This window comes from Podarcis cretensis, assembly GCF_951804945.1.
Source record: "Podarcis cretensis genome assembly, chromosome: 2".
NCBI classification, from domain to species: domain Eukaryota; kingdom Metazoa; phylum Chordata; class Lepidosauria; order Squamata; family Lacertidae; genus Podarcis; species Podarcis cretensis.
The window spans coordinates 106,655,278-106,681,421 of record NC_137171.1 but is presented as its reverse complement, the minus strand read 5'-3'; the positions used below and the strand labels follow the sequence as shown (position 1 = coordinate 106,681,421).

Sequence of the window (26,144 nt, the reverse complement as noted above, 5' to 3'; positions counted from 1 at the left end):
TCTCTCCCATCAATACTATTAGCTTCACTTCAATGATATGTTAATTTGTGTGTCATCTTGGCTGGTCTCTTTTAAGTCCATGGAAACTGTTTGGATCTGGTATGTTGACAGAAGAAAGTTTGATGCATGTACTGAACGGAGAGGACAGTTTGAAATGTAATCTCAGTTTATGGTACAATGTGGCCTAGATGCTGCTGCACCGTAAAATATCTTAATCCTGTCTGTCTACTGACAACGGAAAAAGACAATGACGGTTGGGTGGGAATGGTGGCAAAGGTAACAACAGATGAGGGCTTTTGCACTTTTGTACATTTCAGTTACAAACGGGTGTACAGTGGTACCTTGGGTTACATACGCTTCAGGTTACATACGCTTCAGGTTACAGACTCCGCTAACCCAGAAATATTACCTCAGGTTAAGAACTTTGCTTCAGGATGAGAATGGAAATCGTGCTCCGGCGGTGCCACAGCGGCAGCTGGAGTGGAGGCCCCATTAGCTAAAGTGGTGCTTCAGGTTAAGAACAGTTTCAGGTTAAGAACGGACCTCCGGAACGAATTAAGTACTTAACCCAAGGTACCACTGTATTTTAGTTAGGGGTGAGGACCAAGGCCACATTCATGCCATACATTGAAAGCATTATGATACTACTTTAAACACTTGTGGCTTCCCCCAAAGCATTCTGGGAGCTGTAGTTTGTTAAAGGTACTGAAAGTTGTTAGGAGATCCCTATTCCCCTCACAGAGTAGTTTAGCACTCCTCTTCTTTTCACAAGGAACTCCCCGCGACTTGTGAGGGGAATAGGGATCTCCTAACAACTTTAACAAACCACAGCTCCCAGAATTCTTTGGGGGAAGCCACTAGGGTTTAAAGTAGTATCATAATGCTTTCAATGTATGGCGTAAATGTGGCTCTATTTTCACCAAAAACATAAGATTATTATTTTTAGAAGGATTTGGAGGAAGAGGGAGAAAAGTTGCCCCGTGCAGATGCATGCGAAGGTCTTTGTTTCCATGTGCAATTGGTACAATTGAACCAAGAAAGTAAATATTTCCACTTTCCCTTCTAGCAGTGGAGACTTGGGCAACACCACCATTTCTGACTCCCATTTGCCATGGGAGACGCTCCTGCAGAGGTTGCGATGTCTGCCAGACAGCCCAGCGTGAACAAGATAATTGTGTACGACAAGGCCAATTTTCAGGGGCTCAGCAAAGAGTTCACCTGCGACATCCCTGACCTTCACGACCTGGATTTTGGCGATTGCATCTCCTCCCTGAAGGTGATAGGACAGCCTTGGGTCGCCTACAAAGCCTCCAAATTTGAGGGGGACGGCTTTGCTTTTGAGGAAGGGGATTATGAAGAGATCGACAAGAGCAACAAAATCTCCTCTCTCCGGCTGGTCCACTACGATCTCTCCGACCCCCAGATCACCCTCTACGAACTCCCCAACTATGAGGGACAGAAGAAAGTGGTGAAGGAAGAAACCAACCTCACCTACGGCTACTTCAATGACCGGGTCTCTTCCCACATTGTGCAGAGCGGCGCCTGGCTCCTGTATAAGCACCCGAACCGGGGCGGGTGGTACCACATCGCCTGGCCTGGGGAGCGTGTCCACGATTACAAAACGGAGCTTGACTTTGACGACAGCTTGTCCCACTTGCGCCCCCTGCAGGCCGGCCGGCCCATCGTCACCGCCAAACTCCTGTGGGACCAGAAGAAAGTGGAGGATGAGAAGGACGTTCTGATCGACGAGATTGTGGGAACCAATTGCACCGAGTACGAACAAGCGTTCACCGCCAACACTTGCCGGGAGTACAACGCCACCGTCATCCAGAGCTTCCACTTCAGCAACACCACGTCCCTCAAGCTTGGCTTCTCCTTCCAGGTCACCGTGGGAGGTGCCAACGTCTTGGCGGTGGAGAAAGGGAAGCACGAGTCGACCACCACCAGCGAGAAGGTGGAGGTTATGTTGCCTGCCAAGATCCCTCCTTGCACCCAGCTCACGATCCACGTGGTCAAGAAGGAGACCACCACCTCGGTGCCAGTGGAGCTGACCATCTGCCAGAATGGGAAGGAAAGGAAAGAGCATGCGGAGTACCGGTGTGTGTCTGGACGTACCATCAGCACCAGGTACACCATGAAGCCTACCTCAACAGTGCAGGATGCTGCCTTCACCCAACCTTCTCGTGTGGAAACAAGGGGGCATTTCCAGGCTCAGCCTGAACCAGGAACATCTGGGGAGAGATCCTAAACCCCTGCCTGAATGAGCTTTTTTGGTGTTATCCGAGGACCTCAGTGGGGTGGCCACTCCCATATCATACTCTGTGGGTGAAGGGGAAAGTCTTATTTCAAGGGTGTGGGACCTGTGGCCTCCAGGTGTGGCTAGACTTTCATCCTCAGCTGGCATAACCAGCGGTCAGGGGATGATGGGAGTTGTAGACCTGCAACGTCTGGGTGGCCACAGGTTCTGCGTCTCTGCTAGGCTGTTATCGTTGGGCACGGTGATGGTTTCTGGATTGTAGGGTTGGTTTAGAGAAGGGTTGAAGATAGCATTGCATGGGAGTGAGCTACTATGGTAGTTCAGAGGGCAACTTCCACGCTGAAAAACACATGAGGTTGACTAACAAAATGTAAATAAACGAATAAACGAATAACGACTCAAGTCTTCTCTCAAGGATGTTCCAGCAGACAATAACAAAGCCAAGAATGAGTCTACTGAACTGCCTCTCCACAAACATCTCCCAGTATATTTATGCTTATCTGGCAGGAGATGGTCAGGGAATGGTCCACCTTGGAGGTAGATTAGTTGAGGCATCTCTTTAATCCTGGGCTTTCCAGTACCAGTCCTAGAATAGCAGCAGTAGAATAGCAGCAAGGCTATCTAGGTCAAAGGTGGCAGGACCAAGAAGAAGGGCCATAGCTCAGGAGACAGAGCCCGTGCTTTGGATGCAGACGGTCCCAGGTTCAATTCCTGGCATTTCCAGACAACAGGGCTGGGCAAGGATTTCGGCTGAAGCTCTGGAGGGCTATTGCCAGTCATTGTAGGGGTAATACTGGGCTAGATGCAGTAATGACTCAGGATAAAACAATTTCCAATGACTTTACCTACCCAAAGAAATGGACTACAGTGGTGCCTTGGTTCTCAAACTTCATCTGTTCCAGAAGTCCGTTCCAAAACCAAAGTGTTCCAAAACCAAGGCGCGCCTTCCCATAGAAAGTAATGCAAAATGGATTAATCCATTCCAGACTTTGAAAAACAACCCCTAAAACACCAACTTAACATGAATTTTACTATCTGACAAGACCGTTGATCCATAAAATGAAAGCAATAAACAATGTACTGCAGTCATACAATCAATCAATCTGTAGCTGAACTGGGTTCCACACAGTCACAATAACAAAACAAAAAAGAGCTGCAAAACAAAAACACAAAATAAATAGCAAAAACAGACAGACCTCAGTGTAGCACTCAAAACGGAAGCGTAACACTCAAAATGCAAATTCTGTTTCTAAACGCAGCATAAGGAGTCTCTAAAGTATATTGCATTTTAAAATGGGGTTTCAGAGTTTTTAGGGGTTTTTGAATGTCTTATGTAGATTTTTCAGTTTCATTGTTCTGTATGGGACAATGACAATAAAGATATCGTATCGTAAAACGGAGCACATTTGGCTTCTGAAAAAAGTTTGCAAGCTGGAACACTTCCTTCTGGGTTTACAGTGTTTGGATTCCAAGTTGTTTGAGGACCAAGGCATTTGAGAACCAAGGTACCACTGTATATCGTCCAGGTTGTCTGGCTGCACCAGAGGAGAAGAGCAGGAGCATTTAAGGTGCACCACATCAGCATTGAAAGCAATAAAACGAAATCCTTTTTTTTTTTTAATAAATTTTTATTAATTTCCAATTTTTTTAACATAAACAAAAACAACATAAAAACAAACACAAAAACTCATATTTTCTTAACCTTATTTCCATAACCCTCTTTTCCCGGACTTCCCCATACCTTTCCCTTTTTGCATCCTTAATTTTAAACCATTATTCAGCAACCCTTCTTAACCAATTAAAAATAAATTCATTCTCTTTTTCAATTCCACCCTAAAAATTAAACACGATTTTCCGCTGCAATTCTACGTCTTCTTTTCCCTCAGCATTTTAGCACTCCTCAATTTTATAGTAATTCTTAAGATACATCTTAAATTTCTTCCAATCTTCTTCCACAGTCTCTTTCTCTTGGTCGCGGATTCTGCCGGTCATTTCTGCCAGTCCCATAAAGTCAATCACTTTCGCCTGCCATTCCTCCAGCGTGGGTAGCTCTTGTGTCTTCCAATACTTTGCTAGAAGGATCCTTGCTGCCGTAGTAGCGTACAAAAAGAAATTCTTATCCTTCTTCGGCACCAACTGGCCGACCATACCCAAGAGAAATGCCTCTGGTTTCTTGTTAAAGGTGCACTTAAGCACTTTCTTAATTTCATTATAAATCATTTCCCAGAAGGCCTTAATCTTTGGGCAGGTCCACCAAAGGTGGAAAAAGGTACCTTCAGTCTCTTTACATTTCCAACATTTGTTATTGGGCAAATGATAAATCTTCGCGAGCTTGACTGGGGTCATGTACCACCTATAAATCATTTTCATAATGTTTTCTCGTAGGGCATTACATGCCGTAAATTTAATACCTGTGGTCCATAACTGCTCCCAGTCAGCAAACATAATGTCATGACCTATGTCCTGCGCCCATTTAACCATAGCAGACTTGACGGTCTCATCTAATGTATTCCACTTCAACAGCAAGTTATACATTCTTGATAAATTCTTAGTATTGGGTTCTAACAGTTCTGTTTCTAGTTTCGATTTCTCCACCTGGAAACCAATTTTCCTTTCTTGTTTGTAGGCCTCCATTATTTGAAAATAATGGAGCCAATCTCGTACCTTGGACTTTATTTTCTCATAACTTTGTAATTTAAATTCACCACCTTCTTGTTCTAAAATTTCAGAATATTTCGGCCAATGCAATAAAACGAAATCCTAATGGTTCGAGCAAGTGAGCACAGGTTACAGAAGACTCTTCATGGTCACCTGTCAATTCTAGGATTCTCTGGTTTGTTTGTTTTTTAATGTCCTGACTGCCTTTCTTTGACCACGCATCTGCTTGGGACAGACAACTTCACTGTCATGCTGGGTAGCAATGGGTCTGAAACAGGACTGAGCAACTTCTGGCCCGCCCAATGGTGTTGGACTACAACTCCCATGATCCCACGCCATTGGTTATGCTGGTCTGGGGCTGATGGGAGCTGTAGCTGGAAGACCACAGGTTTGCCACCCCTGGTCAAAAAGAACTGAGATTTTTCTCTGCTATCTGCTTTCCAGGAAGACAGGGGGAGAGGAGCACAAGGAGTCTTGTTTTAAAATAAAATAAAAGTGCTTTGTGCATCTGCATCTAATCTTGCCCCTTTCTAAAATTTATTTATTGGCATGTGTATGTCTTTTTCTTTTTGTAAAACTACCAAACGATAAAATAAGATTGGGATTAGGGGGTCTTCTTTTTTTCTTTTTCTTTTCAATTTTTTAAATTAATATTTCAGATTTATAATAGACACAAAAGAAAAACATAAACAAACAAACATATATCCTAACTGTTAAAATCCTAATTTAAATATCATTGTTAAATGACTTCCTCGAATCCCCCCTAACTGTGTTTCCATAGAACTCATTTTAGTAGTTTTCCAATGTCCACTTTCAAATAAAATTAACTTATTCCATTAGCATCTTTCTTTCTTTTCATAATGTTCTCAATCCATAAAGTTATACAATTCAACCTATTTTATTCCTAGGCCAATTTAGTACTTACAAGTCGTTCTAATTATATTATGTTAGAATATCTAGCCAAATAGTACTTAAATTTCTTCCATTCTTCTTGGTACTCTCCTCTTTCTGTTCGCGGATTCTTCCAGTCAGGTCGGCCAGCTCCAAACAGTCCATCATCTTCATCTGCCATTCCTCCACTGTTGGTATTTCTTGTGACTTCCAGTTTTTGGCTAACAAGATTCTTGCTGCAGTTGTGGCATACAAAAATAATCTGACATCTTTTGGGGATAGCTCCAAACCTATTATTCCAAGTAGAAAGGCTTCTGGTTTCTTAATAAATGTATATTTCAACACTTTTTTTCAATTCATTATATATCTTTTCCCAGAAGTCTTGGGATTAAGGGGTTTTCTCAGGACAGTGGAAAGCATTGTGCTGTGTCCCATGTGGTGGTGGCACTCACCTTTTTCGGTAGGGGGGCGACAAAATGGGGGGAATGCTAGTGAGAAATGCCCCTATTTTCATCTCAGGAATATTGGAGTGCATAGGATTCTTTGTTCCTGGCAATATAAAAGTGCTCACTTGGGCCCATCTCTCCGTGCTGAGCTTCCTGCTCTCCTCACTGTGCTAATTCTCACCCCAATTTTGCACTCACCTGGTTGTGCAAACGTCAAATGGGACAAAAGGCAGATGACTCAAAATTCTGATCCCACACAGGCTTAAGTAATTGGGCGGCTGGCACAAGAATTGGGAAACGAACAGGATATTGTATGGGGTTTCTGAGAAGGATTGCTAAAACGAGAAGTGTCCCCGTTTGTTGAGTTTGTCAGAAAGAGTTTCCAGCCCACGGGATTGCACAGAGGACCTTAAGATGCACAGTGAATCATGAGTGCACCTAGATCCAAGAACAGGAAACCGCAGTAGGATTAAATGGATAGTTCTCACCATGGAGGGGTCCTGCCTGGGATTAAAAGCCGGTTGAGAAAGAGAGAGACTACAAATGGGAAAGCTAAATCAACCCTGAACTTTCTGACAGTAAAAGCTGTGTGCAGTGGCAGAGCGTTCCCCATTGGTACCCGGGGTGGACGGGTGCACCGTGGAGGCAGAGGGCACCGCCGGAGCGACCCCCGCCTACTGGACCTAAACAGGGCCATGCTGTGTCACCTGCCCAGTGGGGAGTCCGGCCGGCTGACATGACCCGGCTTTGAGGGTCGTCCTTGCGGGGTCCTGAGAGCCCAGCGCTGCTTTGCGAGACTCGCCAAAATTGTGCAGGGCTCGCAGGGCACTGTGAGCTGTTGCGTCCTTCTGATAGTGCCAGTGTGGTGTAATGGTTAAGAGTGGTAGACTTGTAATCTGGTGAACCGGGTTCGCTTCCCCGCTCCTCCACATGCAGCTGCTGGGTGACCTTGGGCTAGTCACACTTCTCTGAAGTCTCTCAGCCCTCACAGAGTGTTTGTTGTGGGGGAGGAAGGGAAAGGAGAATGTTAGCCGCTTTGAGACTCCTTAGGGTAGTGATAAAGCGGGATATCAAATCCAAACTCCTCTTCTTCTTCTTCTTCATGGTGCCCTCCAGCCAGAGGGCGACGTGAGAAGGACGCAACAGCTCGTGACGCGTCAGGGCATTGTGAAGAATGTGACATCCTCAGACTGTGCCCTGGGTGATGGCTCTCCCAGCCTTGCCCACGCTACAGCACAGGCTGTGTGGCCGTGGACAGACTACCTTGGAAGGTGGTGGACCTTCATTGAAGGTTTATCAACAGAGGCTAGGTGGCCATCTGCCAGGGATCCTTTTAGCTGCGATTCCTGCATTGCTGGGAATCAAGACTAGTTGAGCCTTGGGGTTCCTTCCAGCTCTACAGATCATCTTCAGGACATTGTCAAGAACAGCATTGAGAAAATACAAGTCACTTCACTGCTCTGACTCCCGGTTGTCCCCGCTGTTTCTTCTTGCTCACGCTGTTGACCCTTGGCTTGCACCATGCTAGTATTAAACTATGACCCCTCTGGGGTTGTCATGCGATTGCATCATGTGAGTTTCAGGTGCACGGCAGAATAACACATAAGAGTTGCCAGAGAGGGGGAAAGGTCTCTGCTGTTCATTCAGGTGTTAAGGAGAGCAACTCTGCACTTGAGCCCAACTCCCTCTGTGGGCCTTGGTCCACCTACTGAGCTTGCGATGGGGGAGGGAGGCAGTTAATGGGGTCTCTTGATGTTGCCGCTGGAACTGAAAGTTAGCCCCTTTCTGCTCTTCGGAAGGGTCAGGTCACCACTACTTGGTGATTCAGTGCTGTCAATCATTGATCCGGCGGAGACCTGGCCGTGTCGTAACCTTTGGCCTAGTTAAATGTTCTGCAAGGAGAGGGGAGAATCCTGCCTGATGAAATTAAACAGCCCTTTGGTCTCAGCAGGGCATGACATTGATGACTCTGTGGAAAAGACACAGACATTTGGCCCAAATAAAATAAAAAAACGTTTACAGCCTTGGGAGCCCAATGCCACTCTTGCAGGGACTGCTGAATCAAATTCGGTGAAAGGACTGGATTTGCACATGCAAAGGAATGAGTCCACCTCCTGATATTATTATTAGGCCTCGTGTACAATACTATAAGGAGTGTCCCCTCTAGGATATCCCCATTGCCCCCTACCCATTAGTTAATGGTTGTAGTGTCCGTATAAGATGTGTGAGAATGAGAATCGGCATTGTTCATTTTTGAATGTGACGGAAAACCTGCCTTAGTTCTCCCAGGTCTTGAAAGGGAAAGGTTCCAAGCTCAGTTTGTGGAGCCTCAAGACCAAAGTGCTGGAAAATAACTCTGCTGTAGACTCCAGAGAGCTGCTACTGCTCAGGGGTAGACATTGTTCTGAAAGCTGACCCAGAAACTCCAGCGGGTGCAGAATGCCGCAGCAAGGCTCCTTATGAGGTCCTTGCCACGGGATCACATTCATCCAGTGCTTTACCAACTGCACTGGCTCCCGGTGGAGTACAGGGTCAGGTTTAAGGTGCTGGTTTTGACCTTTAAAGCCCTATGCAGCCTAGGACCCACGTACCTACGGGACCGCCTCTCCTGGTATGCCCCGCGGAGGACCTTAAGGTCCACAAGTGACAACATTTTGGAGGTCTCAGGTCGCAAGGTGGTTAGATTGGTCTCCACTAGGGCCAGGGCCTTTTCAGTACTGGCCTTGACTTGGTGGAACGCTCTGTCACAAGAGACTAAGGCCCTGCGGGACTTGACATTTTTCCGCAGAGCCTGCAAGAGAGAGCTGTTCCGCCTGGCCTTTGGTTTGGTTTGGACTCAGTCTGACCCTTATGGTTTTGATCTATGGGCTATTATTAAAATGAGGCTGCATTTTAATTGTATTTTTACCTGTATTTTAAATTGTCCCCCCCTACTATGTTTTTATTGTAATTTTACTGGTATTAGCCACCCTGAGCCCAGCTCTGGCCGGGGAGGGCGGGGTATAAATAAAAATGTATTATTATTATTATTATTATATTAACGATGCCATGCGTAAGCCGAGACGTATAGAGGGGTTTAAAATATTGTAGAGAAAGTGGCTTGGGAGAGGTTTATCTCCCTTTTCTCCTTCTCTCTTATAATGCTAAGGTCACAAGAACAGCAGCCTACTGGATCAGGCCAGTGGCCCTTCTAAAGCAACATCCTGTTTGCACTGTGGCTGACCGGATGTGTGCGGCGAGCCTACAAGCAAGACCTGAGTGCCACCGCCACTCTCCCCACCAGGGTTTCCCAGGTACGCAGAGGCAGCATGTCTCTGGCGGTGCTGGTCAAGCAGATCCTCCATGAATTTGTCCTAGTCTTCTTTGAAAGCCATCCAGTCATCTAATGAAGCTGAATGGCAGACAAAATGAGGTCTCCAAACACCACACAGTTAAACTAATTTGCTCCCATGTAATGTGATGACGGCCACCAACGTGGATGGCTTTAGAAGAGGGTTGGGCCCATTCGTGGAGTATAAGGCTTCTAGCTACGATGGCTATTGAAGAGTCTGGATTTGATATCCCGCTTTATCACTACCCGAAGGAGTCTCAAAGCGACTAACATTCTCCTTTCCCTTCCTCCCCCACAACAAACACTCTGTGAGGTTATGATCTATGTACATCTAATGGTGGTAGCAGTATGCCTCTATAGCAGTGCTCCCCCCCCCTAAAAATATGTTTAGGGGTACTCTCATTTTGACTCAAGAAAATCACAATTTTTATAGTTCAGAAATAAATACAGGAATGGGATAAAAGTAAAAAAAATCATAAAATGTTTAGGGGTATGCATACCCCTGCATCCCCCCAGAAAAAAGCACTGCTCTATAGTAATAATCATAATAATTTGATTGTTTATACCCAGTCCATCTGGCTGCGTTTTCCCAGCCACTCTGCACGGTTTACAGCATATATGAAAACATAGCAAAAAGTCAAACATTAAAAACTTCCCAATATAGGGCTGCCAGGTGCAGGATATCACAGTTGGGGGTAGCCAACATTTGGAGCCAGTGTGGTGTAAGAGAGGTGGACTTGTAATCTGGTGAACCGGGTTCGTGCCCCCGTTCCTCCACATGCAGCTACTGGGTGACCTTGGGCTAGTCACACTTTGAAGTCTCTCAGCCTCACTCACCTCACAGTGTGTTTGTTGTGGGGAAGGAAGGGAAAGGTGATTGTTAGCCGCTTGGAGACTCCTTCGGGTAGTGTTAAAGCGGGATATCAAATCCAAACTCTTCTTCTTGGCTCCTGCTTGTGGGCTTCCTAGAGGCACCTGGCTGGCCGCTGTGAGAACAGGATGCTGGACTAGATGGGCCTGATCCGGCAGGGCTCTCCTTACACTCTAATTGCACCTATGGAGGAGGCACATGGCTCCGTGTGACAAGACTGTGCCTCTGCCCCTCTTGTCTCCAGCTCCGCACCTGCCTCCTGCTTGGCCTCCTCCCATTGACTGGTCTAAGTTCTCTCCCATCCCAAAAGAGCCTCTGTGCTCTCAGGAGGGGCAATGGAGAGTGCTGGTGGATCTGCTCCTCTTTTTCCAACATTTGGAGTCACAAGGGGAGGACCTCTATTCCTGGAGAAGGACCTTCAAGCTGCCCTGCCCTGCTTCTTCTTCTCCTTCCTCCTCTTCCTCTTCCATCCGCAGCCATCAAACCATGCCAGATCCTGATGGAACAGAGGGCTCGTGGCAACTTCCCCTTTCCATTTTTCAGCCATTTTGTACTTTTGGGGCTGAGCCTGACTTATCCTATGATCTGCATGGTGCCTCAGCAAACTATTTCAAGTATAATAATTTGTGTGATTATTAAAGCAGGGTGGTGCTGTTATTTCAAAACCCTTCCCGTCAGTTCAAAGTACTTTCAAAGTGGTTTATGATCAACAAAAATCTAAGTGTATGTAAAGGAAAAGGTAAAGGACCCCTGGACGGTTAAGTCCAGTCAAAGGCGACTATGGGGTTGCGGTGCTCATCTCGCTTTCAGGCCGAGGGAGCCGGCGTTTGTCCACAGACAGCTTTCCAGGTCATGTGGCCAGCATGACTAAGTCGCTTCTGGTGCAATGGGACACCATAACGGAAGCTAGAGTGCATAGAAACGCTGTTTACCTTCCCATCGCAGTACCTATTTATCCACTTGCACTGGCGTGCTTTCGAACTGCTAGGTTGGCAGGAGCTGGGACAGAGCAATGGGAGCTCACCCCATTGCTGGATTCAAACCGCCAACCTTGTGGTCGGCAATCTCAAGAGGTTCAGTGGTTTAGACCACAGTGCCACCTGCATTCCCCCTTAAGTGTATGTATGACACAGCAAGGACAATAACTAAACCAGGGCAACAACTGGAAGAAAACAGAAGCCTCGGTGCTTTTAAAAGGAATCTGTCCTAGCCAGACAACAATCAAAAGTGGTTTCACCAGATGCCTTATTTTCTTTCACGTGGTGTTGATCTTTATCTTCTAACCTGCCCTGGGACCTTGTGGTGAAGGGAGGGCAAGGAATCAAAGTAAATAAATAAGTTCAGTCCTAAATCAAATAGACCCTGCATTTCTGTAGCAGCAGTCTGCTTTAGGCCTGCTATTCTGTTGTGAGATACAGAAATGTTATACTGTTAAAATGGACTATAAATTAAATTAGCTTCCATTTTTTGTTTCCCCCTCCAGAGCTGCTTGCCCCAAAGTCAAATAGTGAGTTAAGCCTTGGATTTTTTCTGGGGAGCAGCAATCAGGGTCAGATCTTCCATGAAACAAGGAGTGAAGGTGCTTAGTCTAGCCTGTTACTGTGTGTTACTCTCCTAGTAGGCAAAAGTTGCTTCACATCTTAGCACAGGCACTCTCTCCCTCTCCCTCTCTCCCAGACATAAACAAGTCCTAGACTGACAATCCTTCTGTCTGGAGATGGGACTTTCTGATGACTTTTGACACCATTTCTCTTCTCCTTTGAAGGTTGCAACTGACAGCTTGCTCCCAGGGCTCTATGATAGCTATGATTTTGCAATAGCACATGGTCTTATTGTGTTGTGAGAAAGCCATTTCTGTTGGTTTGTAAAACATTTCCACAGTCTTCCATCAGCCTCTAGCAAAGGGAGAGATGAGACAGCAGGGCATCTCCGTCAGCTCTGATGAGAGATCAACAACTTTTGGCTCCTTTTCTCCAAATGGTTCTGTTCCAACTGGTCATTTACAATAACGGGTTGCCAAGCTTGCTTTCCCCCCCTCTGCCCTCTCAATCACTTTTCCTTTTGTGTCATGTCTTTTAGATTCTAAACCTCAGGGTAGGTGCTGTTTTATCACTGATATTTGTAAGCTGTCCTGGAAGCCTTTTCTGACTGAAGAGCAGGATAAAAACGCTATAAATGAATAAATATTTTTTTAAGCCCTGCAAATGCTTCCTGACTGAGTAGTCAATTAAAATCATTCTTATTGAATATAGGGTGGGAAAGATTCAACAGTATTATTTCTATATTGTGGGTAGTGCAGAGTTATTTGTATTGTGGGTAGTTCATAATTACTGTATCTGTATTTCCAGACATGGAGAGGGGATTCGTGATAAGAGATGATGCTATGTAGTCCAGAATTATTATTCCCTACTGTAATACTACAAAGAACATCCTTACTGAGACAGAAAATTAGGGATGTTATCAGAATTTAAACTGCTGCCTTCACTAATGTCCGAAAAAACTACTGCAAAGGATTCCTCCGGTTGCTGCTAAAACCCAATGCCAGCTCTCAAAAAGCAGGTAGCTGTGCCCATGCCCCATTTACTTGCACAACACTCAAGACTTCCCATAATAAACACCTTTATCATAAAAGGTTTTAAAGTGACCATGTAGTGCAATGCCAAGGTTGCAGGTTCGATCCCTGTATAGGACAGTTGCATAGTGCTCAGGGTCCCTCCCAACTCTACAATCCTATGATTACACGAGTCAAAACATTGGCCCATTTAGCTCAGTATTGCCTACACTGACCGGCAGCAGTCCTCCGGGATTTTGGACAAACCTGCGTGGAGAGGAGGGGAAGAAATGGAGGCAGTGAGAGATTTTATTTTCTTGGGCTCCATGATCACTGCGGATGGTGACAGCAGTCACGAAATTAAAAGACGCCTGCTTCTTGGGAGAAAAGCAGTGACAAACCTACACAGCATCTTAAAAAGCAGAGACATCACCTTGCCAACAAAGGTCCGTATAGTAAAAGCTATGGTTTTCCCCTTAGTGATGTATGGAAGTGAGAGCTGGACCATAAAGAAGGCTGATCGCCGAAGAATTGATGCTTTTGAATTATGGTGCTGGAGGAGACTCTTGAGAGTCCCATGGACTGCAAGAAGATACATTCTGAAGGAAATCAGCCCTGAGTGCTCACTGGAAGGACAGATCCTGAAGCTGAGGCTCCAATACTTTGGCCACCTCATGAGAAGAGAAGACTCCCTGGAGAAGACGCTGATGTTGGGAAAGATGGAGGGCACAAGGAGAAGGGGACGACAGAGGACGATCTCGAAGCTACCAGCATGAGTTTGACCAAACTGCGGGAGGCAGTGGAAGACAGGAGTGCCTGGGTGCTCTGCTCCCTGGGGTCACGAAGAGTCGGACACGACTAAACGCCTAAACAACAACAACAACAACCTGGAGAGGACAGGGATTGAACTCAAGACCTTCTGCTGTCTTTCTCTCTACTCTCATTCTCTCTTTCTTTTTTGATAACAATTTATTAATTTTCCAGAAATAACAATACAAAAAAAACAACAACCAGGAAAAAAATCATAACCAAATTAAATCATAAATTTTGGTCGACTTCCCTCCACTCTCCGTCTTGGTTACATTATAATATACCTGTTTATGCACGTCCATAAAACCTTATAAACAATCCAATTTTAAAACCTCCTTCATCTTATTACATGTGACTTTTAATGTAAAAATCTGTACACAAAGCTCCCTCTAACCTCTTTCTATCTCTATGGCCACCTGATCCCTCGCTCTTCAAAAAAACGTCACCTTCGAGTGATGATGCAACGAGAAGCAACACGCCGCCCCGCCCAGCGCCACATTTGCCTCTCTCGGATTTGCCGCGGGGCCATGGGGAGGCGGGCGTTCCTGGCGGCGCTTCCTTATTGGTCGTAAAGACCGACGGCAGCCTCGGGTTGGCTTTCCCCCGCTCCTTGCCCCGCCCCCTACCCACTCTGCGCATGGTTGGTTGGGCTAGGAAGCCGGCGCGCCCTACGTCGGGCGGAAGTAGAGGTGGCTGCGAGGAGCAGCATGGCGGCCGAGGAGCCGGGCGCGCTGGAGCTTTTCGTTAGCATCGGTCTGAGCGAAAGCAAGGCTCGCGAGACCCTTCGGAACCAGGCGCTCAGCGCGCTGCTCCGCGAGGCCGTCGTGCAGGTATCGTCGCTTTGCCCCTAAGGGACTCCGTTGGTTTCAGTTCCCAGGCTGCCAACTCTCCCCCTCTAGTCTCTCTCCCCTTAACCGGTAGTGCTCCTGTATCTTTGAGAGCAACCTGACAGGCTGAAATCCAACAGGTGTAGCTCACCCCCACCACTGCATTTCCAGGCCAGAAAATGCTACAGAGGGGTTGAAGTTTTGCTTGTCATACAGCTGCTCGAAGAAGGGGGGGGGGACCCTACCCCTAAAAAAAAAACTAAAACCAAAAAACCCTCCACTCTCCTCCTTTCCTCTACAGTGGTACCTCGGGTTACAGACGCTTCAGGTTACAGAAGCTTCAGGTTACAGACTCCGCTAACCCAGAAATAGTGCTTCAGGTTAAGAACTTTGCTTCAGGATGAGAACAGAAATCGTGCAGCGGCGGTGCAGCGGCAGCAGGAGGCCCCATTAGCTAAAGTGGTGCTTCAGGTTAAGAACAGTTTCAGGTTAAGAACGGACCTCTGGAATGAATTAAGTACTTAACCCAAGGTCCCACTGTATACAAGTGGTACCTCTGGATACAAACGGGATCTGTTCTGGAGCTCCGTTCACTTCCTGAAGTAAACGTAAGACGCGATTGTGCGGGTCACGTTTCACCGCTTCCGTGCAAGCACGTGACATCATTTTGAGCGTCTGCGCATGTGTGAGCTGCAAAACCCGGAAGTAATGCGCTCCATTACTTCCGGGTCACTGCAGAGCGCAGTCCGAAAATACTTAACTTGAAGCTACTTCAACCCAAGGTATGACTGTTTATGGCACAGTTCTGAATGATCTCTCATTTTTATCATGCTTCAGTGAGTCTTCACAGAGATAATGCAGTTTGGCGAACCCTCTAAAATTAGGAGTTCTGCAAGTCTTCATCAAAGATAGGGCAGAGGATAGATAGACTGGGTGTGACTTTAAGAAAGGATGGCTTCCGAATTCAGTGTTCTGTCCTGTGATCTCCTGCAAAGGGCGAGAAGATATTTTTTTATTTTAAAGGTTTATTTCAAATCTGAACTTGCTGCACCATCATGCCTCAGGAGCTGTCCCTAGCTATTTTAGCAATGCAATCTTAAACGCACTTCCTGGGCATCTGGACCTCTTGAGCTAAATGGCAGTCACTTCTGAATAAGCCAGCATGTAGTCCTGTCCTACTCAAGATGTGACTACTGGTGAATTCAGTGGGGCTTCCAGGTCAGTGGGGTTAGACTGTGGTTTGGGGAGACCTATCTGTGAGTGAGGCCCGTTGAATACAGTAAGACCTATTTCTAAATAAGCATGCTTAGGATTATGCTGTAAGACTGGATTCTGTCCCGGTAGATTCTGTATGGGGTCACTCTGGAATCTGTTCCCTGCCACTATGTTTTAACTGCCTGTTTTCATCTGAGACTCAGATTGATGCTCAATTTGAAAATTGGTTGATGCCTGAGGTCAAGTATACCTCTGCAATTTGAAACTCCCAAGAATGAAAAGGAAAAACAGAATAATATCAAATGTTTAATAAGCATTATCTGTTGGGTTAGGAACTGAGTTTTGGAACTGAACTTATTAGGGCCTCCTGTGAGTCCCCAATGGGACTTCTCAGGAGCCTCTTGTAAGTCCTCTGACTTAGTTACTGTTGTCGGCTGGACTCAAGTTCTAGCTGTGGTTCTGTCCCATTTCATGAACTGTCTTGTTTTTATTGGCCTTACATAATCCACTTTGGGACTTTTTTTGGATGAGGAAAGAGGTAGAAATGTTTCAAATAAACAAATTTCAGTTGTTGTTTCAGTTTATCAAGTTACTGTGAGTTTTTTCCTGCTGCTACATGAAGGATAGGGACGCGGGTGGCACTGTGGGTTAAACTACAGAGCCTAGGACTTGCCAATCAGAAGGTCGGCGGTTCGAATCCCCACGACGGGGTGAGCTCCCATTGCTCAGTCCCTGCTCCTGCCAACCTAGCAGTTCGAAAGCACGTCAAAGTGCAAGTAGATAAACAGGTACTGCTCCAGTGGGAAGATAAACGGCGTTTCCATGCGCTGCTCTGGTTTGCCAGAAGTGGCTTAGTCATGCTGGCCACATGACCTGGAAGCTGTACGCCGGCTCCCTTGGCCAATAAAGCGAGATGAGCGCCGCAACCCCAGAGTCGGCCACGACTGGACCTAATAGTCAGGGGTCCCTTTACCTTTGCCTACATGAAGGATACATTTCATTTGCTTGTAGCATGGCTTGCAATTTGTGGTGACATGGGATGGAGAGAGAAAGGGAGCTATATGTATTTGGGCTTAATTCAGTTTCAGGATGAGGACTAAAAAGCAGGTGTGTGTTCAGATTTACTTTCAAGGTCAGCGTATGTTTCCGTGTTTATGTGATAAAAATAAGGTTGGTGGAAACGTTTCCGACATATTCTAGCTTACCACGTTGCAAGCAGTGACTTTTCAGACAGCATCAGCCCTGTTCTGCAGCGGAATTGCCTTCTGGAAATGTTTCCAAGAATCTGAAAGTGAAAGTTCGGCTGGTGCTGAGAGGGAGCTCCTTGAGAATAACCAAGAGAGCAAGAAGTCAGCTGATTTTTGCGCTTGTTTCCTGTTTTTCTTGACCAGGATGAAATCATTGGGGTGGGGTGGGATTGGCCGGTGTCTGCTTACAAAGCAGGGTGTACCCATTCATTCTGTCCTTGGAGAGTAGACTGTTTAAATTATAGTTCCCAAAATGCGCACGATTCACCTACATTGCTGCAGAGAGATGCAAGAGTTTCTTCACAGGGTTTAAAAAACCACAGCCGTATCCGTTTGGGGCTGTTGTAATGCAACAGCATGCTGGGAATTGCTTGTTGCATAGTTATCCCTTGTGCATAGGCACCCAAACACAACGGTGCAGCAACCCAACGAAACGACATGGGCGTTACATAAAAATCCCTCTGCCGGTGGCTGGGACTTTCCCCTCTGCAACCAGGGCAGTTCTGTAATGCTGGCTCTTAAGTTGGGAAGGGGCAGGGTGGAGATGGTGTCCTCCTGAAGCACAAGAAGTTAACTGGGAAGAGAATGATCATAGCTTAGTGGTAGAGCATCTACCCAAATTCAATCCCTTGAAGGTAGGATGGGGAACATTTTCTGCCTGAAACCATGGAGATCTGCTGCCAGTCGGTGTAGACAATACTGAGCTAGATAGACCTCAGTGGTCTGACTAAGTATATGGCAGCTTCCTATGAGCTTCTCTGTCTTATTCTGCAGAAACCTCTCCTGTCACCTCTTCTTAACATCTTTACACGGACACCAGCCATTACAGTAGTACCTCTAGATGCGAACGGGATCCGATCTGGAGCCTCATTCACATCTAGAGGCAAACGTAACAAGCGACGGCACGTCTGCGCGCGCATGCGTCGCTTTTCGCCGCTTCTGAGCATGCGCGTGACGTCATTCTGAGCGTCTGCGCAAGCGGCGAAACCTGGAAGTAACACTCTCCGTTACTTCCAGGTTGCTGCGGAGCGCAACTCGAACTCGCTCATCCCGAAGCACATTCAACCCGAGGTATGACTGTACACCAAACCAGCTTTTAACTCTCCTGTTGACCCCTCTCTCTCTTCTAGGCTCAAGAAATCCTTGGCTCAGCTGCTGACAAGACAGTTGGCACCCTGTTATACAATGTGGCCTCCAAGCTTAAGGACCCAAAGCATCTTGGCTTCCTTGTGGAGTATATCGCTACCAAGAAGATAGTTACAGACCTGCAGCTCAATGGTACACATTTAGGGTTTATGCCAGCTGCGGCAAAGATGCTCCCTTCATGAATTTCACCCTTTTAATTGCACAGCTCTGCCTTAAGTCACCAAACCTCGCGCTGAATACGCAACCAGGCGTTAGGGCAAAGGTTGCCGATGTGGTGCCTTCCATGTGTTGTGGGCTACAACTCCCATCATTCCTGATCATTGGCAATGCTGAATGGGAGTTGTAGTCCGAAACATTGAGAAGGCACCTTGTTGGCTATCCGAAACATTGAGAAGGCACCTTGTTGGCTATCCGTTGGGTTGTGTCTCTCTTGAGTTTCTGGAACAACAAACTTCTCCGGCAATATAATTCACAGTCCATCAGTACTTTTCTTCTCCTGCAGCTTAATCCCAGTGTAGTCAAAATGGTGCCCTCTGGATGCTTCAGACTACAGTTCTTATCAGCCCCACTCAATGGGGCCAATTGTCAGGGATGGTGGGAGTGTTCGCCCAAGTATCTGGAGGCCAGCACATTGGCTATCCTAGCAGCCTCCTGAACCTAGGGTGTTCCATGCAGAAAGCAGGGTTTGGCCTGGTTCTCCTATGCTGGAGGCTTCTGAAAGTGGCTTAGTAAAACAGTCCAGGTGGCTCACACAGACTGTCACAGGGAAACCTGGCACAAGAACCTGGCACAGCTGCTGGCTAGTTCTGCCTGTGGACAAATCCTCCCTTGAGCCCAAGCTGCGAAACTTACCAGAAGAATAAGAAATCAAGATAACCAACTTTTTATAAAAGAATGGAAACGGTTTGTTGAATATTTGCAGATAAATTGTAAACAGATGAAAATGTTAGCAGGATTATTGTAATAACCTGCAGTTTTATAAGGGTATATATTTACAATAGATAATTAAATGAGCAGGTTAAATGCATTTGGATATGCAGAAGATATTAAAAAATAAATTTATGCAACCACAGAAAAAGGGGGGAGGAAGTCAAATTTTGAAATGTTAAATTGGTCTTAAAACTAATGAAATGAATAAATTTGAAAAGTATAAATAAAAAACTTTTTTAACAAGGAACTGAATCATGAGCATAATGCAAAATGCCGCCGCCTGCCTTGCCTTGAGAAGGCTTGTCTTGCAGGGCCAGGCTGCTTGTTCCTCCCAATGACTTTTCTTTCCTTTGATTTGTTAATGTGTTGATTTATTGGGGGTAGCTCAGTGGGTAGAGCATGAGACTCTTAATCATAGGGACGCTGGTACGAGCCCTACATTGGGCAAAATATTCCTCTGTTTCCAGGTGACCCTCGTGGTCCCTTCCAACTCTTCTACAATCCTATGGTTTAATTGTAGTCTCGCCCTCCAAGGAGTTGGGGGTGATGAAGATTGACGGTTCCTCTCTCCCCACCCCAATGTTACCATCATAACAACCTTGTGAGGTTGGTTAGGCTGAGAGACGCTTAACTGGCAGAGAACACCAGATGAGCTTTATGTTAGGATGTAGTTCCATTCCACCTTAAAAGGGAACAGGCATGACTGTTGTGTGTCACATGCCTCTTTACTTTCAGCACAGTCTGCTGGGTACTTCCATTTGTATGTTGCTTTTGCTATCTTGCTGTTTTGCTGGAGACGAAGGGAAGCAGACATGTTTTTTCCTTTGTCCCTGAACTATGCTGATTAAATGCTGTAAATAATGCTTACACATGTCTCTGTCCGCCACTTCTTTTGTGAGGATTTATTCACTCTGCTGATAAGAGCGTGCACAGCTTCTGAACGTATCTGAGCCTCGTGTCGCTGATGGATGCTGTACCGGGAACCGGAGTGTCGCCCAGTGGCTAGAGCCAGCTGGGGGCCTGCCAAATGCCCCCGTCTCCCTGGCAGCATCCCAACACTTTATCGCTAAATGGGAATTTGAACCCAGGTCTCTCTCCATTCCACTTTATCCACTCTTAACACACAGGCGTTCTTTCTCGTAATATACCTGCGTTCTTTGTTCCTGCAGCGGCTCTGGAGTATGTCAAAAGCCACCCTGTGGAGCCCATTGACGCAGCGGACTTTGCCAGAGAATGTGGCGTTGGCGTGATCGTGACGCCAGAGCAGATCGAAGAGGCGGTGAGTGTCAGCCCTTGGTAGGAGCAGCAAGTGGTGCCATGCCCCATCACGGGCCCGTCTTCCACGCTTGGAGCTGGGCAAAGGGTGTCTACTCAGGCCTCTGTGTGTCTTTGTTTTTTTGCCAAGAGAGACGTGTGCAAGGCAAGGTCTGTGTTGTTGCTTAAGCCTGAATCACAGAGAATCCTGCCGAGCACATCCACTTGGGTAGTTGCCTGGCCAAAAGAGGATCAGGGCTTTTAGGAAGACTCAGATATCCAGGGAGCACCAAAGGTGGGAAGTTGTCCTAATGGCTCAGTAAGTTCCCTCCAGTGTCGGGGAGGGTTTGGGGAGCTCTGTCTGGCAGGAAAGAGGCTCTGTTGTTTGGCAAATAAGGAAGAAAAGTCTGTTAATAATAATGATAATAATAATAATAATAATAATAATAATAATAATAATTTATTATTTATACCCCACCCATCTGGCTTGGCTTCCCCAGCCACTCTGGGCAGCTTACAACAAAATATTAAAATACCATCATGCATCAAACATTAAAAGCTTTCCTAAACTGGGCTGCCTTCAGATGTCTTCTAAAAATCTGGTAATTGTTGTTCTCTTTGACATCTGGTGGGAGGGCGTTCCACAGGGCCGGTGCCACTCCCAAGAAGGCCCTCTGCCTGGTTCCCTGTAACTTGGCTTCTCGCAGTGAGGGAGCCTCCAGAAGGCCCACGGTGCTGGACCTCAGTGTCCGGGCAGAACGATGGGGGTGGAGACGCTCCTTCAGATATACTGGACCAAGGCCGTTTAGGGGTTTAAAGGTCAGCACTAACTCTTAGACCTTCCCCACCCCACTTTATTGCCTTGTATTTAGCCTCGTCTGGAAGCCACTTGAACTGACTCTAGTTTCTCTCTCTCTCATTTTATAATCAGATTTTCTCTTTTCCTTCCTAGGTGGAAGCTTCCATCAGCAAACACAGAGCCCAGCTCTTTTCGGAGCGTTACCGCTTTAACATGGGGCTTTTGATGGGTGAGTGACAGGCCGGGCAGGGGAGTCTGCAAGTACGTTCCCATTGTGAGACACCCGCTTACTGCTGGTGCGTCACTGTGCTCATTCTGCAACCTGGCCTTGTGCGCTTTTCCAGACTCTGCTCGTTTCTTCTAAAACCCGCCCACTCCCTTTGCAAACTCAGCCAGCGTACTCCGCAATAGGACTAACCATGAACACAGGAACATATCGGAAGGGGCCGTAGCTCAGTAGTAGAAAATCCCCCTTTCACGCAGAAGGTCTCTGGTTAAATCCGCCCCAGGTAGGGCTGCGGATGCTTCCCTGCCTTGAAATCCTGGAGAGCCGCTGCCAATCAGTCCAGACCAGGGTTTCCCAAACTGGGGTCTCCAGCTGTTTTTGGACTACAACTCCCATCATCCCTAGCTAGCAGGAGCAGTGGTCAGGGATGATGGGAACTGTAGTCCAAAAACAGCTGGAGACCCCAGTTTGGGAAACCCTGCTCTAGACCAAGATGGACCAATGGTCCGATTAAGACAGCTTCCTGTGTTCCTAATGTACGAAGAGCCCTACTGGGCCAGACCAAAGGCCCCTCTAGGTGGGCATCCTGGTCCTGCAGTGGTCAGCTAGATGCCTCTTGGAACCCCACAAGCAAGGCATGAGGGCAGCAGCCATCTTCCACCCATGTTTCCCAGCAGATTAGGGCATCCTTCTGTTGGAATCTTCAAGCCTAGTCAGAGCAATGTGCCATTCTCCAGGCACCCGGCTTGGATTCCTTGTTGACCTCCCTGTCAGCGACCCCCGGCAGGAGACAGGCAAGGTCATCTATCGGCGATTCTCCTCTGACGTGAGAAGAACACACCACTCTCCCCTCCTCCCTGTTTTCCCCAGGAGGGGGGAAGAGACAGACAGAAATGTATTTACATGCCTTTATTTCTGTCTATGCAGCAGTACAGAGAAACACGTCTGTACTCTTCAAACAACAACAGCAGAGAGTATAACTCCACCCCTGTACTTCCAGTACATGTCAGGTGACACACTGAGCTAACATCTGGTGCTCAGTACAGTGAATAGGCTGTCCCTTTGCTCCCACGGTACAGCCCCAAGCATCAACATCCTGTTTGGCTTTTCCAGCCAGCTGCAGCTTGCTGCTGCATTGCTCCTTTTTCGTAACACCTTCCAGGGTCCTGCTCTCACAATGGCCAGCCAGGCATCTCTGGGGAGCCTGCAAGCAGGGCCTGGGGAGGTGTGTGGCTCCATTGGGCCCTGGACTTGAGCTTCCGAGTCCTGTTTAGCGGATTGTCAACGACTGCTCTGATTTCCTTTCTCTTTTGCAGGGGAGGCGCGGAGCAAGTTGAAGTGGGCTGATGGGAAAATCATTAAGAACGAGGTGGACCTTCAGGTATGTCAAGGGGGGGCCTGCAGATCTAGACAAGGGATTTTGGAGAAGGCAGGTGGGGATTGGCTGGGTCGTTGCAACAGAATCAGCAGATCCTCCCTCTTAAAGAACCAGGGTGATGCAGAGGCTGCCAGGGGTCAGCCCTGGGGAGACCTAGGTTAAAATCCCCCGTCGGCTGTGAAGCCCAATAGGCCAGTTGATCTCTCTTAGCCTAACCTACATCGCAGGATGGTTGTGCAGGTAATATGAGGTGTGGAGAGAGCCTTGTGCGCCACTAAGCTCCCTGGAAGAAGGGTAGGGTTAAAAACGTGCTTTAAACAAAAAATAGGTTCCATAACCAAGACTCGGCGCTGCAAATTTCTCCTGCAGTGCTGCCCTGTGACCTGTATATATTATGTAACTACATTTGCACGGCCCTGTTTTGCATATCCGTTTCTCAGATTTTTGGGAGGGTGCTAAAGGTCTGCACTTTGCACACTGGGACTCCTGCTAAGTCTACAGTGATGGGCAAACATGGCCCTCCAGCTGTTTTGGGACTACAACTCCCATCATCCCTAGCTACCAGGACCAGTGGTCAGGGATGATGGGAAATGTAGTCCCAAAACAGCTGGAGGGCCAAGTTTGGCCATCACTGTGCTAAGACAACTGCCTTGGGTTTCTGAGATCTTCATCAGCATCACCCACATCCCTTCAGGTCTATTTTTGTAACTGGAAACTTAAAACAAAAAATAAAAATCCTGGCATTCTCAGGATGCTGTTTTTTCTACCGAATATTTCCTTACCCAGTAGAAACGCTGCATTCAGAGTGAAACCACAACTGCATCCTCCTATGTGGGCTTGAATCGGGAAAGGACGCTGTAGCATGAGACTAAATTTTGTGCTCCTACAGAGGCACACTGACATTTACGCCAGATCAGTGGGTTTTGCTTTCTTGCTTTGGCCTGGTGTGTTTTTTGTAAGGCAGTGTTGGGCCAGCTGTCGCTGAACTCCATTGGCCAGGCTGAGTGGGGCTGGTGGCCAGCAGTATCTGGTTCCCCATCTGTGACGTAAGAAGAGTTCTGCCCTGGGGAAGGGAGGTCGAGAGAAGGAACTTAGAAGGCCAGATCAAACCCAAGGCAACCAATCAATTCCTTCCTTCTGTGCTTTTCCTCTCCTGTAGGTGCTCCACTTGCTGGGCCCAAAGACAGAAGCTGATCTGGAAAAGAAATCAAAGGTAAGTGTTTATCTTCCTTTCCCTTCCTTCCTTCCTTCCTTCCTTCCTTCCTTCCTTCCTTCCTTCTTGTGGTGTGTTAGTGGTTTCCACTTCAGGTGTGCAACAGAGTGCAGAGGATTCATCTAAAACCCCCAATCCCGCAACCCTCCCAGATGCTGACTGCAACTCTCATCATCCCTTACTGTTTTTTTTTTAATAATATTTATTCAAATTTTAAAGATTACAAAGAGAAAATTAGAAAAGACAAAAAAGGAAAATAAAAAAATACAGAAAATACAAACAATTCGAAAAAAAGAAAAAAGAGAAAAAAACAGCTCAAACTTTTACATAATTTTCTTTCCTTTGCTTATTTCCTTGACCTCTTCACACCTCCCTTTTTTGTATTCTAGTTCAATTAGATATTTCAGCAAATCCTTTCTAGCTTTGTTTTTATCCTAATAATTTATCTTAATATACTGTAATTTTACATTCTTGTCTTTCTCCAATTAAAAAATCAATTTTTACCTAATCCTTTATATCATTTCTGCTAAAACCACATTACTTCATTCCAACATCCTTCTAACATTCCTTAATTTTGCAATGTTTCTGTAAATAAACTTTAAATTTTTTCCAATCTTCTTCCACCAACTCTTCACCTTGGTCTTGGATTCTGCCAGTCATTTCCGCCAGTTCCATATAGTCCATCACTTTCATCTGCCATTCTTCCCGGGTGGGTAACCATCATCCCTTACTCTTGGCCATGCTGTCTGAGGCTGATGGGAGCTGGAGCTCAGCAACATCTGGAGGGCCCGCAGGTTCTCTCCATCCTTGTCTAATACGGGCAGAAGCCATTAATGGTGGGCATGTGTGAGCCTTTCTTTGAAACCTCCGCTACCTCGGGGTGCGTAGGTAGTGGCACCTGTGCTCAGGACAGGAAGTGGTGTCTGGGGGGCCAATGAAGCATCCGTCCCACCACACCCTCCAGTCTTTTAAAGCAGTGTTTCCCAACCTTGTGCCTCCAGCTGTTTTTGAACTACAACTCCCATCATCCCTGACTAGCAAGACCAGTGGCAAGGGATGATGGGAATTGTAGTCCAAAAACAGCTGGAGGCACAAGGTTGGGAAACACTGTTTTAAAGCATGCATTATGGATTCTTCTCATTTATTTTGGCCTGCGTGTCTCTGAATCTGGGAATAAGGCAGTGTTGCAAACTTGTGATTTCCATTGTATGCAGTAAGCCGGGGAGAGCAAAGAATTGTCGCTTGACATAGGGATTTGGTTTTTTTAGGGCAAAGGTTGAGAGTCTAGGGCAAAGTTCTTTTTAGGAAAACATTGGCCTCCTCATCTTTAATTCCCCACTCTTCCTTTTACTGCCATTTCTCCCCAACCTTTCCATGTCCTTAAAAAAAGAAGATAAGAGCAGCAGGTAAAGCTTCTTCCATGGCTTGTCTCTGCACCAGGAAGAGTTTTGCCTGCTAGATTTCCGTGTGCGGGGCTGCCTTTAAAACCTTGGCTCCTCTTCACCATGGAGGCCCTGAAGGCCAGCTCCAGTTAAACTCAGTAGCTCTCTCTTGTTGCTTTGTCAGGCCCCGAAGGCCCGTGCCACCGAGCCAGACAAGAAGGGAAAGGCAGCAGTGGTGGAAAACGGTAAGTCCTTGGCTGAACCTGCTCTCCCTTGTGTTTGTTTTGGAGGCCTTATAGCTGCTCTTGATGTTTGCCTGTTCCTGGCAAGCACACAGCTCTGACGGACCCAAGCGGCCTTCTCTCTCTTAGGAAAGGGCACACAGAGGACTGGGAGGGTGGAATGCTGTCAGCAGTATCTTCCCATTGTGTTTGCTGTGTCGCTTTTAAAACAATAATCACGCAGCGCACTATGGAACCCGCTCCCCCAGGAAATCGCAGGAGGGCAGCGTGCTCTTGTTGCTCCTGCTCTGGTCGCTGGTTTCCCCACAGGCAAATGGTGAGAACTAGATGCTGGGCTGATCCAGAAGGTGGTTCTTATGTTCTTAATAATAACTTGCGGCCGTGGAAAATTCCACTCACCTGCTGAAACCTTCATCTGATGAGCTTTGGCAGAGATCTTTCTTGGGCTCCATGATCACTGCAGATGGTGA

The 26,144-nt window shown here is 46.8% G+C and overlaps 2 protein-coding genes and 1 long non-coding RNA gene across 5 annotated transcripts in view; 2 read left to right on the top strand and 1 right to left on the bottom strand.

Annotated features, from left to right (window-relative positions):
* The window catches only part of LOC307208838 (epidermal differentiation-specific protein-like), a 73,551-nt gene extending 70,900 nt beyond the window's left edge, over window positions 1–2,651 (top strand). For 2 of the 3 annotated variants that reach the window (XM_079963833.1, XM_079963834.1), the window contains exon 2: window positions 1,070–2,651. In XM_079963833.1, coding sequence (XP_079819959.1) covers window positions 1,112–2,248 — 1,137 coding nt within the window. In that variant the 5' untranslated portion in view covers window positions 1,070–1,111 and the 3' untranslated portion in view covers window positions 2,249–2,651. Of the gene's footprint in view, window positions 1–1,066 lie in introns of all 3 variants that reach the window. The other variant, XM_079963832.1, reaches the window with a different exon arrangement.
* LOC307209225 overlaps window positions 1–26,144 on the bottom strand; it is a 247,000-nt gene that overhangs the window by 161,737 nt on the left and 59,119 nt on the right. The gene's annotated exons all lie outside the window — the stretch shown is intronic.
* Window positions 14,489–26,144, top strand: part of QARS1 (glutaminyl-tRNA synthetase 1) — a 32,233-nt gene continuing 20,577 nt past the window's right edge. The window contains exons 1-7 of the mRNA XM_079961058.1: window positions 14,489–14,645; window positions 18,235–18,382; window positions 20,350–20,459; window positions 21,387–21,462; window positions 22,776–22,840; window positions 23,997–24,050; window positions 25,617–25,677. Coding sequence (XP_079817184.1) covers window positions 14,523–14,645; window positions 18,235–18,382; window positions 20,350–20,459; window positions 21,387–21,462; window positions 22,776–22,840; window positions 23,997–24,050; window positions 25,617–25,677 — 637 coding nt within the window. The 5' untranslated portion in view covers window positions 14,489–14,522. The remainder of the gene's footprint in view (window positions 14,646–18,234; window positions 18,383–20,349; window positions 20,460–21,386; window positions 21,463–22,775; window positions 22,841–23,996; window positions 24,051–25,616; window positions 25,678–26,144) is intronic.